This window comes from Podarcis cretensis, assembly GCF_951804945.1.
Source record: "Podarcis cretensis genome assembly, chromosome: 12".
NCBI lineage: Eukaryota > Metazoa > Chordata > Lepidosauria > Squamata > Lacertidae > Podarcis > Podarcis cretensis.
The window spans coordinates 13,431,795-13,447,162 of NC_137181.1; the positions used below are offsets into that span (position 1 = coordinate 13,431,795).

Consider the following 15,368-nt stretch of genomic DNA (forward strand, 5'->3'; position numbering starts at 1 on the left):
AATTATCCATGAAATTAAAACAGTCATATTTCTTTAAAAAAAAGTGGAGGAGGGACCTGAACAATAAGCTGACACGTTTCTACAGAACTCAGGATTTAACACACAATTCTGCAGAATATCTTGGTCTCTTGCAATGTCTGTTAACATTGCTTTGTATTGGCACTGCCCTCTATGCAACTGGCAAATCTGAGAAACACCCATGAAACAGACCCAACCAGAACTTTTTACACCTGCTTAATTCTTTTTCTATGGGACGCGGGTGGCGCTGTGGGTAAAACCTCAGTGCCTAGGACTTGCCGATCGTATGGTCGGCGGTTCGAATCCCTGTGGCGGGGTGAGCTCCCGTCGTTCGGTCCCAGCTCCTGCCCACCTAGCAGTTTGAAAGCACTCTTAAGTGCAAGTAGATAAATAGATACCGCTTTATAGCGGGAAGGTAAACAGCGTTTCCATGTGCTGCGCTGGTGCTAGCTCGCCAGCTGCAGCTTCGTCACGCTGGCCACGTGACCCGGAAGTGTCTTCGGATGGTGCCGGCTCACGGCGCACGACTAGCCTGTACTGGCAGGGGTACCTTTACCTTTTTAATTCTTTTTCTAGGAGCTTAGGAAAAAAATATTGATACAAATATTCTTTTCTAATGCTAGCACAATAATTTAGCATTCCAATACCACTACAGAACTTTAAAAAAATAATAAATGAGGCAAAAATGAATGAGTAATATGTAAATATGTACAAAAATATGTAAATTCATTTGTTTCATATAATTTATTCTTGCCAGAGAAGGAATGGGCAGGGTTGTTGCATGGTGTAGACCTGGCCCAAATTACCTGCCCATCATCTGTACTGATTACAACCCTGAAGTCACCGATGCTGCTGTAGTTTTAATTAGCAACCATAGTATCAAATGTCCTATATTGTGGCTTTTATAGTTTAAGGATTTTCAAATTTATGTTTAATAATAGCCTTAGCCACTAGTTGCAAAGAAAGCCCTAAGCCAGCGAGGATGCCACTTTAAACAAAACACCTATAGTAGTATGTTTTAAATGAATTTTAAAGAAAATATTAACTTAAGATTTTAGCAAATGTCAAAACATTGGATAGCCTTTGATGTCACTGATTAAATAACTTTTGCTTCTAGTTCTGGTAATGAAAAAGTAAATGGGGTGTAATATAGTGCAGCACAATTCAGCTGCATACCAGTAAACATTTCGCTGAGATCAGAGCACTAAAATTTCAGTCTGTGATGGATGATTTTTATAGACAAATAAATATGAGAGTAAACGCCAAATAAACACATACTCCTAACCACATTCCATTATTCTGTTTGGAAAGCCAATATTCACAGTAGCTTGTGCTTATCCCAAACTTCAGATATTTAAGCAGGCATAGAGTGGGACTTCTGTCATATAAAGGAACTCTCTTCTCATTAACATTTTTTTCTGGGCAGCTATACAGAAAACCCTGCTTGGGAAAAAGGCAAGAGTTTAATCAAGAGATGATTCCCCAGTGAAGAGCTGCCCTCGTCTTTAATAGTATTACCAACAAATAAAAGGGATTAAAGTTATTCCAGAATTTTTTTAGAGGAACAAAATGTTTTTAACAACAAATCTGCTAAGTGATGCACTACAAATATTCCATCACAGTTAAGATAATTCTGCACTTACTTCTTAAAACATCTAAAAGTCTGTTAAGATACCTGGCAAAAAAGCCAAGATCTAAAGCATTTGTACTAAATATTCAAAGATGATGCCAAATAAGATTCTCTCTCTGCCAAAAAATCAAACATTAAACCTATATGTAAGGCTGCTCCAACAATTTCTAAACCTGTTATTCTTGGCAGAGCTGAAATTTCAAATAACGTAGTTTATGAACTCCAAAATCTATCAGGAATGATCCTCTGAACTGAGGAGTCACAACGTATCAGTCATCTACATTAAATAGCCATGACTAATTTGCTTTTTTTCTGCTTAAAAAACATATAGGACCTAAAATCACCACAAAGGTGTAAATAATTTAACTGAAGTTTTATAGATTCCCCCCCCCTGCGTATTATCTGTACAGTGCTATGCAGTCTCTTGTTGCAAATTGTTTCTCACTGCTGAAAATTTAGGAAACGATTTTGAAGAACTACAGAAATGCTTAACATAACTTGAAGCACTGAGCTGTCATAAATAAAGTCTTTTGGGCAGTGGTCTCTCATTCATATCTGTACAAAAAAATAAGGCTAAGCCTGTTTTATTTTCAAACAGTTTTCTTATTACAACTGTTCTATGCTAGAGAGGGTGAGGTGGAAGTGGTGATGGGGTTACTACTTGACACACAACAGCTGGTGAAATATTGCTCTATTTTTTGTAACAAACACCAAGATCAAAACATTATGCAAGTTAAATTTCCTTGAAAGGTTCCCAGCAGGAGCCTTCCTTTTTGTTTTTCGCAGTGCTTGATTTCCTTTCACCCACAAAAAAAACGGCTCACCAAGAACATCCATGTGCCACTAACACTAAGCAGCACTTCCTTAATCACTTATTTCCAACAATTTATGGATGATCAGTGGCAAAAAAAACGAGCAAAAATAATGAAAAAACGCAATGAAGCGTCCTTGAGACATACTGGCTTAGACTTCCTACTCATTTCTCTGTCTCTTTAACATTGGGGGCCTGATACAAATTAGCCACTGAGGGGGGGGAAGTCATCTGGTCATAAAATACAGTACAGGGTCACTTTTATGTAAGTTTGCCAAAAGGGACATAAACCAGGACAATTTCAAACTGTGACACAGGATAGAAGTATATTAAAACAATCTTTGTTCCTCCTCTATTGTGCTGTCATGTTGCTCAGCTTTATAGATATTCTGAGCACCAACACTGGCCTCTTCACTTCCACCTGGCCTACCTAATTAATTAAGCAAGGAAGTTACCTCAAAATTTTCTACCATTTGCTTTTATTATCAAGCACTCTCTTTTGATGTTCTCAGAGTTAACTTCTTAATCCACAGACTTTTTGTGCTGTGTTTCAAACATGAAGATGTCTGGATACTTTGCATAATTGGTCAGGATGTTGCTGTCGCTCATGGTAAATTTTATGCCATAACTTCAAGGGCAAAAAAAAACACACACACAAAACCCAAGGTAAAAGTATGCTATGGTGTGGTTTTTTTATTCATGTTTCAAATTTCGCATTTCAGTAAAATACAAATGATGCCCCTTCAGAAGCACTTCTTACTATGATAATGCATTTGATGATACGTCAAGAAGCATCACTATAGCTAGGTTATGAACACATATAAACAGCATTTATCTTTCAACTGAGAATAAACACAAATTGAACTTATGGCCTTTGTGTACACATTGTGTGCACTGCTCCCCTGGGTTTCTTTAGGAGGAAGGGAGTGACAGAAATTTAATAAAATACATACATATACTGACAGCTGAGATTTCAACATATAGGCCAAAATCCAAATAGCTCCTTAAGCCAATGCAAAAGGTTTATCGTGGACCATGGAAATTTAAGAATTACTTTCCTTTCCAGCAATCTGCATCCCTATGCCGTATCCCCTATAATAGCAAACTCAGGTGGCTGAGTGGCAATACAATGGAACCAAAATGAGGTTACTGAGAAGCAAGAGGGAGACATCAGCTTACTTGGGTGAACTTCAAGCAACTTAGAAGTCTAAAACTTTTCTTTTTTTTTAATTCAGAGGGGGAAGCCTATTCTATTCTATTCTATTCTATTCTGATCACATGCTGTAGGCAGGAGCAACGATTTGTGAGATGTCAGCTCGCTCTGATCGGTTTTTCGGACTCGCCAAGCTGTAGCAGGTGTTAACTGTGTCCTTCTGTAAAACATCTAAGCAGAATTGTATAGCTCCCACCCCAGATCAAAACAAGGATACACAGAAAAATGTAAAAGTAAATAATGAACACATATTTTAAACAGAAAACTGAACTGCACACCCAAGAGGGGAGGCCCCTAGTTAAACCCTTGTCACCTATCATCCTATTTCTGTAAGTTGACAAGGGGTTAACTTGCTTGGCACATACCACAATGGTTCCCAACTGGACGGGTCCCAATTGCAGTGCTAGTGATCAAAGCACCTGATGCAAAACTGTGCAGCCGAATGCCGCATCATCAGAGGAAGACCACTTGTAAGTTCCTTACAAGTTATAGTATTCTAGAAGATATACTGCAATATTTTGTTGCTGATAAACTTGTCACAAACTGTTTTAAAAACTCATGAGGTTTTGTGTTCGTGGGTGTCTAAAGGTCCTTGTTATCAAGAACTAATTCCACAGTTCTTTGGATCACAGGCTCAGAAGGCAATGGTGTTTTGTTTTGTTTTGTTTATGCATGCATGCATGTATGTATTATTACATTTATGGATAAAGGTAAAAGACCCCTAGATGGTTAAGTCCAGTTGAATTTGACCTTGCGGCATGGCGCTCATCTCGCTTCAGACCAAGGGAGCCGGCCTTTGTCCACAGACAGCTTTTCCAGGTCATGTGGCCAGCACGGAACACCATGAAGAGTGCCAGATCACACAGAAACACCAATTACCTTCCTGTTGCAGCAGTATCTATTTATCTATTCATGCTGGTATGCTTCCAAACTACTAGGTTGGCAAGAGCTGGGACAAAGCCATGGGAACTCACCCTGTCATGCGGATTCAAACTGCCAACCTTACAATCAGCAAGCCCAAGAGGATCGGTGGTTTAGACCACAGCACCACCTGCGTCCCTATTACGTTTATATCTCAAGGTGGTGTAATAGTTCTCTCCACTCCATTTTATCCTCACAACAATCCTACAAAGTAAGTCAAGCCGAGAGTCTGTGACTGGCCCAGTGTCACTCGCTGAGCTTCTTGGTCAAGTGGGGATTTGAACCCTTGTCTCCCTAGTCTGACATTCTCCCTAATCTGACATTCTAACCATTACACCACACTAGCTCCAAAGAGCCAAGAGGGGAAAGAAGGACCCTCCCATTGCTGTTTTGGAAATACTTGCGGAAGAGCTTCCTCAAACCATCACACAGCGCTGTAACAATTCTCATGCTTCTGCTTGCGCAAGCAGAAGAACATCCTTGATTTAGCTTCCTTTTTCTGACACAGGGCTCAAGTGCATGACATAAAATAGTCCTTACACAAGCAGAAGACACCTTCCACATAGGAAAGCGTAGCTTGGCTCTAACACAATGACACAGAGAAGCTGCCAATTCACATAATAGGTAAATTATTCCAAAAAGAACCAGCTGAAGCACCAGCTGCATATTAACAAAACAAAAAAAGTCCAGCAGCAGATGAACAAAATCTCCTTGGGTAAAATATAAATTCAGAATTAAAATATAGGAAATTAATTACATTGCCCTTCTTATGTGCTTTTAATGTTTTGTGTATCACAATGACTGAATAAGTGAAAAAGTAGATTCTAAAAGTAAGCCTAGGTGAAATAATTTGGGTAACTAAAACAATTATGTTTGTTTACTATCAAGGCAATAATGAACTCCAAGACATTTAACAAGGGTGTAAGTACTGAAAACCAGCTTTCAGAGTGAAGACGGATCTATCTAGATTTACAATTTAAAGAATATGGAGAAAACTGCAGACCCAATAAAAAAATGTAACAGTGGACTAAGGGAAAAGGCCATTTAAGCCCCTTTTAAAAAGCAGTGAGTTAATCCCCTTAGGCCTAAAATATCCTGTCTGAATTAACAGAATGGTTTAATTAAAACCCTAGACAGAGAATCGTGTTTAGTTTGATTTTCAGAACACTGCATCCATCCGTGGTGAGTGGCCAATTTCCGTATCTGTATCTCTGTGTAATATGGAAGTGGTTTAAAAAAAACAACTTTTGCCCAAGGGAATCAATGGGAGCCTTCCAGAGGAACCATATGCCATAGAGAATGAATGCCATCAATTAGAACAGAATAACTCACAATAAATTTGCGAGCAGCAAAGGGTGGTAGTGATGAGGATTTATCTTTTTTAAACAGAAAATATTAGTCTAGTTGTTCTAAACATTACTAAGGCCTACTTTTCCTTATCAAAATATGTCATGATTTATTATACAATATATTACACTTGGGTAGGGGGTTAAGTTCTAGCCGTCAAGCCATCAGCCAGTACCCAAAAAGAGTCAGAAGACTTTCTTTCATAACTGCAAATTTAACACTGTCTGTCCTTACCTGTAGTAATAGGTTCAGGAAGGTAGCCGTGTTGGTCTGACGCGGTCAAAATATATATTAAAAATGTCCAATGGCACCTTAAAAAGGTAAAGGTACCCGTACGGGCCAGTCTTGACAGACTCTGGGGTTGTGCGCCCATCTCACTTAAGAGGCCAGGGGCCAGCGCTGTCCGGAGACACTTCCGGGTCACGTGGCCAGCGTGACATCGCTGCTCTGGCGAGCCAGAGCCGCACACGGAAACGCCGTTTACCTTCCCGCTGGTAAGCGGTCCCTATTTATCTACTTGCACCCGGAGGTGCTTTCGAACTGCTAGGTTGGCAGGCGCTGGGACCGAGCAGCGGGAGCGCACCCCGCCGCAGGGATTCGAACCGCCGACCTTTCGATCGGCAAGCCCTAGGCGCTGAGGCTTTAACCCACAGCGCCACCTGCGTCCCTCCAATGGCACATGAAAGCTTATACCCAGAACAAACTTAGTTGGTTCCTTAGAGACCAACTAAGTTTGTTCTGGGTATAAGCTTTCATGTCCATTCACACTTCTTCAGATAAACAGTAATAGTAATAATAGGATTAGGAAAAGGTAACAGAATTACATATTCCCATGAGCCTTAATCAAAAGCAGCATAGCTATGGTCCAGAGACAAAGCCATGGTGAACACTATCCAAGACTTGTTTCCAAAATCAGCACAGAGATAACAATCACGTTGAAAGAAACACGGACTGAGGGGAGAGTGTGCGTGTTTCTAAAGAAAATGTACATTCCTTAGCTGGATCCCAGCTCCGTAATGATGATTAGGGGATTGGTATCATTACATCTGTGGAGGCCTCAGATATCAGATACAGATTGTAGTCCTACCTAATGGGAGAACCTCAAGACTTGTTTGGGGGGAAGATAAATGGCTTTTCAAATGCTATAAAAATACTCACCATAAAGTAATATCAAACATCAATTCACATGTTTTGAATTAGATAGTTCAGAATTCATTCACTTCATCACTTACATCCTCATAGAAACTTGCACCTACTTCCATTAACAAATGGTTTGGGAGCACCTAATCTTGCTCCCTGAAATTTGCCATTTTAAAGGAAGGTGTAAATAGATACAAGGAAAAAGTGAATAGTTTTAATTGTTTATATTCAGGCTGCTACATTTAATCAATTTATCCAGAAGCACATTTACACACACACATATATATATATTTAGCTCTACTTTATTTACATTTTTAATATAGTAAAAAAAAAAATCATTATCAGGTGGCACTGTGGGTTAAAGCCTCAGCGCCTAGGGCTTGCCGATCGAAAGGTCGGCGGTTCGAATCCCTGCGGCAGGGTGCGCTCCCGCTGCTCGGTCCCAGCGCCTGCCAACCTAGCAGTTCGAAAGCACCTCCGGGTGCAAGTAGATAAATAGGGACCGCTTACCAGCGGGAAGGTAAACGGCGTTTCCGTGTGCGGCTCTGGCTCTGGCTCTGGCCAGAGCAGCGATGTCACGCTGGCCACGTGACCCGGAAGTGTCTCCGGACAGCGCTGGCCCCTGGCCTCTTAAGTGAGATGGGCACACAACCCCAGAGTCTGTCAAGACTGGCCCGTACGGGCAGGGGTACCTTTACCTTTTACCTATTTCCATTTTATTTACTGAGGAGTATGATTGTGTGTGTAAGAAAGTTTCATAAACACACACACACAATACAGATACAAAAATTCCTCTGCAAGCACGGTATGTACATTTTCATACACCACCACCTGTGAAGCAATGCAGGTATCATATATTCAGTGAAGGGCGACAGCTCAGTGGTAGAACATCTGTTTTGCATCATGAAGGCCCCAGGTACAGGTGAGAAAGACTCCTGTCTAAAAACCTGGAGAGCCACAGTCAGACATGTTGACAGTACTGACCGAGATTGACCAATGGCCTAACTAGCAGATTCCAGGATCACTGGGGTATTTGAACCGTTTTCATGCTCATACGCTGTCATATGCATTTTGTCCTGTCTGGGCTTCAAAATATAAATCTGTCTGAACAGGAATACGAAGGAGACTTCTAGATTGCATCTATGGGGACTCCACATGAAGAGGAAAGGGTTAATTCCAATGGCAGAGGTGGAGGATAACCTGCAGAAGGAAACTAAGACTAAGAAGGAGACCATACCAAACAATGGGAGGAGTTAGCAGTCAGCAGCTGTTCTATTTAGCTGATTGCAGTCTCTGGGAGCTTGCGACCAGGGCTTGTAAATAGGGGTGTCTGAAGTGTGTTTTGAGGGGAAGGCCCAGAGTGCTGTTACGGTGAGCCTGGTTCAAAATATTACTCAATTTTTAAGTGTCAGCCCAATGGTGGACCTGTCTTTTTGTGGCCCTGAATCTTGAACAGTTATGGGGGCCCATTTGCAACCAGCAATGTCTGGGTAACCACTGTTATTTTCTTTAGTGGGGTTGTTCCACAACAGATCACTGTACCGTTACAGCATCTGTGCTACTGACTCTCAAACTTTGGGATTGTTGAAATATATACAACCAAAAATTAATCAATTTAAGTCGTGTGACTCAATTTGGGTCTACTAGACCCAAAATTGTAAAGCAATGGGACTAAGATCGCTTCTGGGCCCCTTCAAGATTCATAACATATTTCAGATATAAATTCCCTAAATAAATCTCTCACTCACTCACCTGTTATACTCCTTCAAAAATATTATTTGTGTACTGTGTTATTTGTTTTATTGTAATAGCAAGGTTATCAAACCTAATATATTAAGAGGACTAGCCTAAATGCAGACCAGCCAAGAGTTTTGCTGCCACTATAATATATTTTTAAGTTCCTATTACTCAGGTTTATACATAATTATTGCCAACACCAATTACTATCATCATTTAACACACATCAATTTGTTTTAGCATAGATTCTAAAAGCTGGCCATTAGTTTTGTATATATAGCGTTGCTGGCTGCTCACAGTATTTTAACCATCACATTCACATATATTTAATATCCACGCACCTTTTTTAAGCCAGCAAAGCCTTCCGACTCCAGAAAGAAGAAAGCAAAGGGCATCAGTACAAACAAACAAAGGTTGGAAAAGAGAGAAACAAGATTCCATAAGCCTAGAGAAAAACAAAATGTATGTGTTACTTGTGAAAACTGCAGAACCTTTAAAGTATAACACAAAATGAGTTCTATCATTTATTTCACAACACCCTCACTGAAGTGAAGAAACATGCTCAGTTATTTCTAATGATTTCAAGTTTACTATAGCTGAAAGTGGTTGGGGAAATTAGCAAAAAAGGGGGGGGGATATTATCCTGCGAAACCCCTTCCCCGAGATGTCAGTTTGGGAGACATGTAAAACAGGGCACCATTGCCCTGATTTGATTTGGTTCTTCAAATGTCTTATAGCTGAATCTGAATGACTACGTGGCATCATTACACTGGGTGTATGATCCCTGGCTGGCTATATTGCACAGATATCCTGTTTTTAAAAAATACAGTATGCCAAAGCAGCTACCCAGAGTCAGCAAACATGAGCAAAATGGTAGGAAAAGGCCAGGTTTATGAAAACTTCAGAATAAACATGTTGGTTCTGTCAAATTTATTCATACCAAAAGTATTTGTCCACAATTCATAGAATCATAGAGTTGGAAGAGACCACAAGGGCCATCGAGTCCAACCCGCTGCCAAGCAGGAAACACCATCAGAGCACTCCTGACATATGGTTGTCAAGCCTCTGCTTAAAGACCTCCAAAGAAGGAGACTCCACCACACTCCTTGGCAGCAAATTCCACTGTCAAACAGCTCTTACTGTCAGGAAGTTCTTCCTAATGTTTAGGTGGAATCTTCTTTCTTGTACAGTGGTGCCCCGCAAGACGAACGCCTCGCAAGACGGAAAACCCGCTAGACGAAAGGGTTTTCCGTTTTGGAGGCGCTTCGCAAAACGAATTTCCCTATGGGCTTGCTTCGCAAGACGAAAATGTCTTGCGAGTTCCTGAGGGTTTTTTCCCCCTTTTCCCCCTTTTCCTAAGCCCTAAGCCGCTTATCAGCTGATCCGCTGATAAGCCGCTTATCAGCTGATCCGCTAAAAGCCGCTAAACCGCTAATAGCGCTAATCCGCTAAGCTGTCAATGGGCTTGCTTCGCAAGACGAAAAAACCGCTATACGAAGAGCCTCACGGAACGGATTAATTTCGTCTTGCGAGGCACCACTGTAGTTTGGATCCATTGCTCCGTGTCCGCTTCTCTGGAGCAGCAGAAAACAACCTTTCTCCCTCCTCTATGTGGAGCTCACTGCTGAATTTTATTCTCATATGCTTGTGAAAGATCACTATATCACTTAATTATTACCTTCCAGTGTTAACAGCAGAACCCAAATATAATGCTCACTGACACTTTCACTACTCTGCATTGCAGTGGTACCTATAGTTACCAACTTAATTCGTTCTGGAGGTCCGTCCTTAACCTGAAACTGTTCTTAACTAGAGGCCTGCTTTCGCTAATGGGGCCTCTTGCTACTGCTGCGCCGCCGGCACACGATTTCCGTTCTCATCCTGGGGCAAAGTTCTCAACTCGAGGTAACTCTTCCAGGTTAGCCGAGTTTGTAACCTGAAGCGTTTGTAACCTGAGGTGTTTGTAACTCAAGGTACCACTGTACTCAGTTTGAAAACTAGATTCCTCTTCTTGGAGGAAACCAATTTTCTGGATCCATTTCAATCAGGGATTTGGCCTGGTTTTGGCACAGAAACTGCTTGTATGATAGCCTCTGTCATGAGGAGAGATGGGGAAATATGTCCCTGTTAAGTTTCCTTGACCTCTGATCCTGGCCCGGCTGCACTGGCTGCCAATCAGTTTCTAGACCCAATTCAAAGTGCTGGTTTTGACCTATAGTGTTTTTAACGACTTAGGACCACAATACCTCAAGGACTACCTCCCCTCATATGAACTGCCCCAGACCCTGCAATCATCATGTGAGGCCCTTCTTCATGTGCCCCCTTCCAAGAGAGGTCTGCAGGGTGGCAACATGAGAATGACCCATTTCTGCAGTGGCTCCCCATTTTTGGAATGCTCTCCCCATTTGGAATGCTCTGGCTCACCTGCTGCCTTCATGACATATCTTTAGACACTGCACAGAAATGTTCCTATAAGACCTGGCCTTTGGCAGATTAAGCAATCTAGGGCTTTTAAAATGTGTTTTTACAGGGTGATTTATTTTGTTATTATGTAATCCATGTCATGTTTTCGTTTTGTCTATTTATGTTGTGCACTGCCCTGTGATCTTTGGATGAAAGACTGTATATAAAATAAAATAAAATAAAATAAAATAAAATAAAATAAAATAAAATAAAATAAAATAATAGATTGGCATCTGAAGTGGCTCAGTTGCATGCCACATGTTGTCTAGCTCTCTAAAAATTATTGCAGGCAGTGCAACACAGAACTCAACCTCATCCATTCAAAGTTTGGTCCTCTTTTCTTTAGAAGAACCTATGAAGCGAGCAGCTTGTGCAAGATCTTCGTCAAGGGGGGCAGGGAATCAAACTACACCCTGAAAATATGTTTGGAATGTTTTGCTATGCACACCTAATTGTTCTCCTATACTTACTTTGTCCACAAATATTTGTGTGCCAAAAACTGCTTTTATATGTATGAAGAAGCATAGGCCTATTACTGCTGGTAACTCTTTTAACCCCCAAAGAGAGGATATCATAAAGAAGGAACAAAAGGTTGTCTGGGGAGGGGGTAAACTGGCTGGGTGCGCAAAACATGGGGTGAGCAACCACACCCTAAGCATTAATGCGGCTGATGACAAACTACAATGTATGAAGGATTTTATGAGCAACCCACACAAACCTTGCCAGCTTAACTGATACAATCTAAATGTTAAAGCATTTAAGTAAAAGAAAACTGCAATTAAGCAAGCATGTTACCACTTCTGATAAAGCCTCACCCTTGCCGACAGTACTAGTGGAATAGAATGCAAGTCCTGCTTTGTGTGGATGTGGAATTTTCACTATATTCTATCCCCATCTGCTGGACACGTATGAGATAGCAACAACCTCACATTTGTCATGTTCATTTTATGCACATTCCACTATCTCAAGAGTCTTGAAATTGAGCTAAATTTATCTGGTGTTAGACATACTTTAAAATTATTGTTTTCACTTTAAAAGGTTATCTACCTTGGCTTTCAGAATCATTACAAATAACGGAACTACAATCACTAGCCTATTCCAGTTAGCTCAGTTGGTTACGAGCGTGGTGCTCGTAATGCCAGTGTTGTGGGTTCAATTCCCATATGTTCCACTTGCATATACCTGCATTTCAGGGGGTTGGACTGGGTGATCACTGGGGTCCCTTCTGAGTCTACAATTCTAAGTGTAATAAACCTGGCATTGCCTAGGTATTTGTATCAAGCACAATGCATTTTCAAAGTTTTCAAAAGATTTCTGAATTCAATTAGACATCCTTTATAAAGGAATCTACCACAGGAACAGACTGCAAAATTGTATGCTTACATGTAGATTACAGATATTACTATGCAAAATAAGATAAACAAACTTCATGTAGGAGCTTCTGGTTTTAAACTACCACGTGCGCCTCCCAGATACCAGATCAGGGCAGAAGATACACAAATATATTTTTATTAATTCAATTTCTCTATGAAGGACTCAAGGGAAGTAACACATTCTAGTGCAGGAATTAAAAATATTAAGTATCTAAAACAATCCATGCTAGTGCTTAATAAAAAATACCACAATTTAACTTCATCAGAATGACTGAGGACCCCCAAGCACACAAATTCAGTAGCTAACTAAAGTTAATACAATGGTACCTCAGTTTAAGAACAATTTGGTTTACAAACTCCGCAAAACCGGAAATAGTGTCTTGGTTTGAGAACTTTACCTCGGTCTAAGAACGGAATCCGAACAGTGGAAGGGCGCCGGCGGCAGGAGGCCTCATTAGGGAAAGCGTGCCTCGGTTTAAGAACGGTTTTGGTTTAAGAACGGACTTCCAGAACAGATTATGTTCATAAACTGAGGTACCACTGTATAACTTTGTATATGACATCCAATATCACACTGAGATTCTAAGCTGCTGACTAAGCAGTATGCTCCACCTGTTCAATGACTCCCCCCCAATATATATATATATATATATGGTGACTTCAAGGTTGTTATTTCACAGACCCTTTATTCACACGTCACTTATTTATTCAATTTATATTCCATTATGCCTTCAAGGAGCTCAAAGTGGCACACAAGTTTTTTTCTCACCACCACCTCACAAGGCAGGTGAGACAGTGTCTGGCCCAGCACTACTTAGTGAGCTTCATAGCTAAGTGAAGATTTGATCCTGGGTTTCCCAAATCCTAATCTAACTGCTACACCACACTAGCTTTCTCATCTTCAAGGCAAAAAAACGGGATAATTCCTGTCTTGCACAGCCAATAATCTTGCTTCTGCACTGCAAACTGAAGTACCAAAAAGTATACACATTCCCACACATCAGTCACTCAAAGCAGAGTTACCACTGATGATCTCCATTTATCTCATGCCCCCTTAAATCAATTCATCGTACAGTTGGATATGTGGGTTCTCATATGCAGCTTGTTGCTATTGGCGTGCTGAAGGATGACCAGGAGCTCCCTGAGGCAAACATCACGGAGGAGCAGCCCGTCTACCTAGCTATTTGCTGGGCCTCCCTCTGTTTTGACTTTAGACTGCCTTTGAACCATGTTACCTCTGGGTTTGAATGTATAATTATCATCAGGCTGCAATTCACATACCATTCAGTGCTGACTCTCAGCTACACTGCTTGTGTTATCACCTGTGGAATGCCAGTTCTGTGTGGTTCAGAATACTAATCTGAATATTGGACAGAAGTAGAGCAGGACATCTCTGACCTCATCAAAACAAACCCTATAATGAAAACAAAGCAGCCGCTCTTCCCAAGTTTCATTCTTCCCACACAGAACCAGAATGACAGCTAATTGGGGATGCCGCCACATCCCACAAATCTAGTATAGATAATTGAGGAGTGTCTAAAAGACAGCATTCAACCCCTTCTGAAAAATAGTTAAGTTGATCTATCCAATGAAAGTCCTGTTTGTTTGTTTGTTTGTTTGTTTGTTTGTTGTTTGTTTTGTTGTTGTTGTTGTTTTTAATTGGACTTACAATCACCCTGTCCCAAGACCTCAGGGTGGAAAAGAAAATGCTAATTATTGTACCATGTCCCTTGCCACCAAAAGCCAGTTTGACTAAAAGCATCTTGCATCAATTGCAGAAGATGCACAAGTTCAGGATTTGGAGAGCCCTTATGAAAAAAGAGCATTCTAAAGATGAAAAGCAGGTACGATTACCTGCCTAGTTTACTGAATGCCCCTACTTAGGATGGAAAACATTTCCTAAGGTAATCTGTGTACCCTAATGGTTCTGATTTGATGCATAGCTGGTACACTTAATTTTGTGTTTAAAATTCAAGTACCAATATTAAAATTGTATAATACAAACCATGAATTAGAGATCCATTTAACCACTGAATATAGTAGCTATGTGGAAAAGAGAGCAGGATTTCATTGCTGATTATTGAGAAAGGTAGAAGAAGGACAGCACCAGCTGAAACCGCAAGAGTAAATGTACTCAAGAATAGCCTGAAAATCAAAAGGAAGCATTATTGTTACTGCTAATACAACAGTTCAGACACAAACTGTTAAGTTAATGACAACAGCTTAAAAAGAGCTTCAATGCATAACTGCCACTGCCTTGCAGGCACCAGAGCTAATATTCAACATGCAAAGTTTAATTTTTTAAAAAAATAGAATAGAAACCTATCAAATATTAGCTGCTATTATTATTAACTTATATGTGGCTTACACACACCAAGATGGCCTCTAAGCAGTTCAATTAGCACACCATCCTCTCACTTCCTTATTTTTCCTTATACCTCACAAAAAACTATTCCTGAATGTGTTAAAGAAAACCAAACATCTGTCAAGGTTAATGAAAGTGCTCCCTCTGCTGTAAAAGTCTAGTACTGCTGAAGTAATGAAAAGCTCCGCATGGGAGCAAATTTCAAACAAATTTTGGTTTGCAGATGAATACTAAAAGGGAAACACACACATATGCCACAATCCAAAGAACTACACAACTAGATTGGCATGCATAAGGAGGCTCTGGGCTGAGAATTATCAGATTGCAGCTCCCATGTCATATGGAAAGCT

General features: G+C 40.6%; 1 protein-coding gene across 1 annotated transcript in view; it reads right to left on the reverse strand.

The window, feature by feature from the left end:
* Positions 1 to 15,368, reverse strand: part of LMBR1 (limb development membrane protein 1) — a 61,366-nt gene that overhangs the window by 25,220 nt on the left and 20,778 nt on the right. Inside the window, exons 4-5 of the mRNA XM_079946927.1 lie at positions 14,659 to 14,798; positions 9,159 to 9,262 (exon numbers count right to left, since the gene is read on the reverse strand). Of these exons, the coding sequence (XP_079803053.1) occupies positions 9,159 to 9,262; positions 14,659 to 14,798 (244 nt within the window). The remainder of the gene's footprint in view (positions 1 to 9,158; positions 9,263 to 14,658; positions 14,799 to 15,368) is intronic.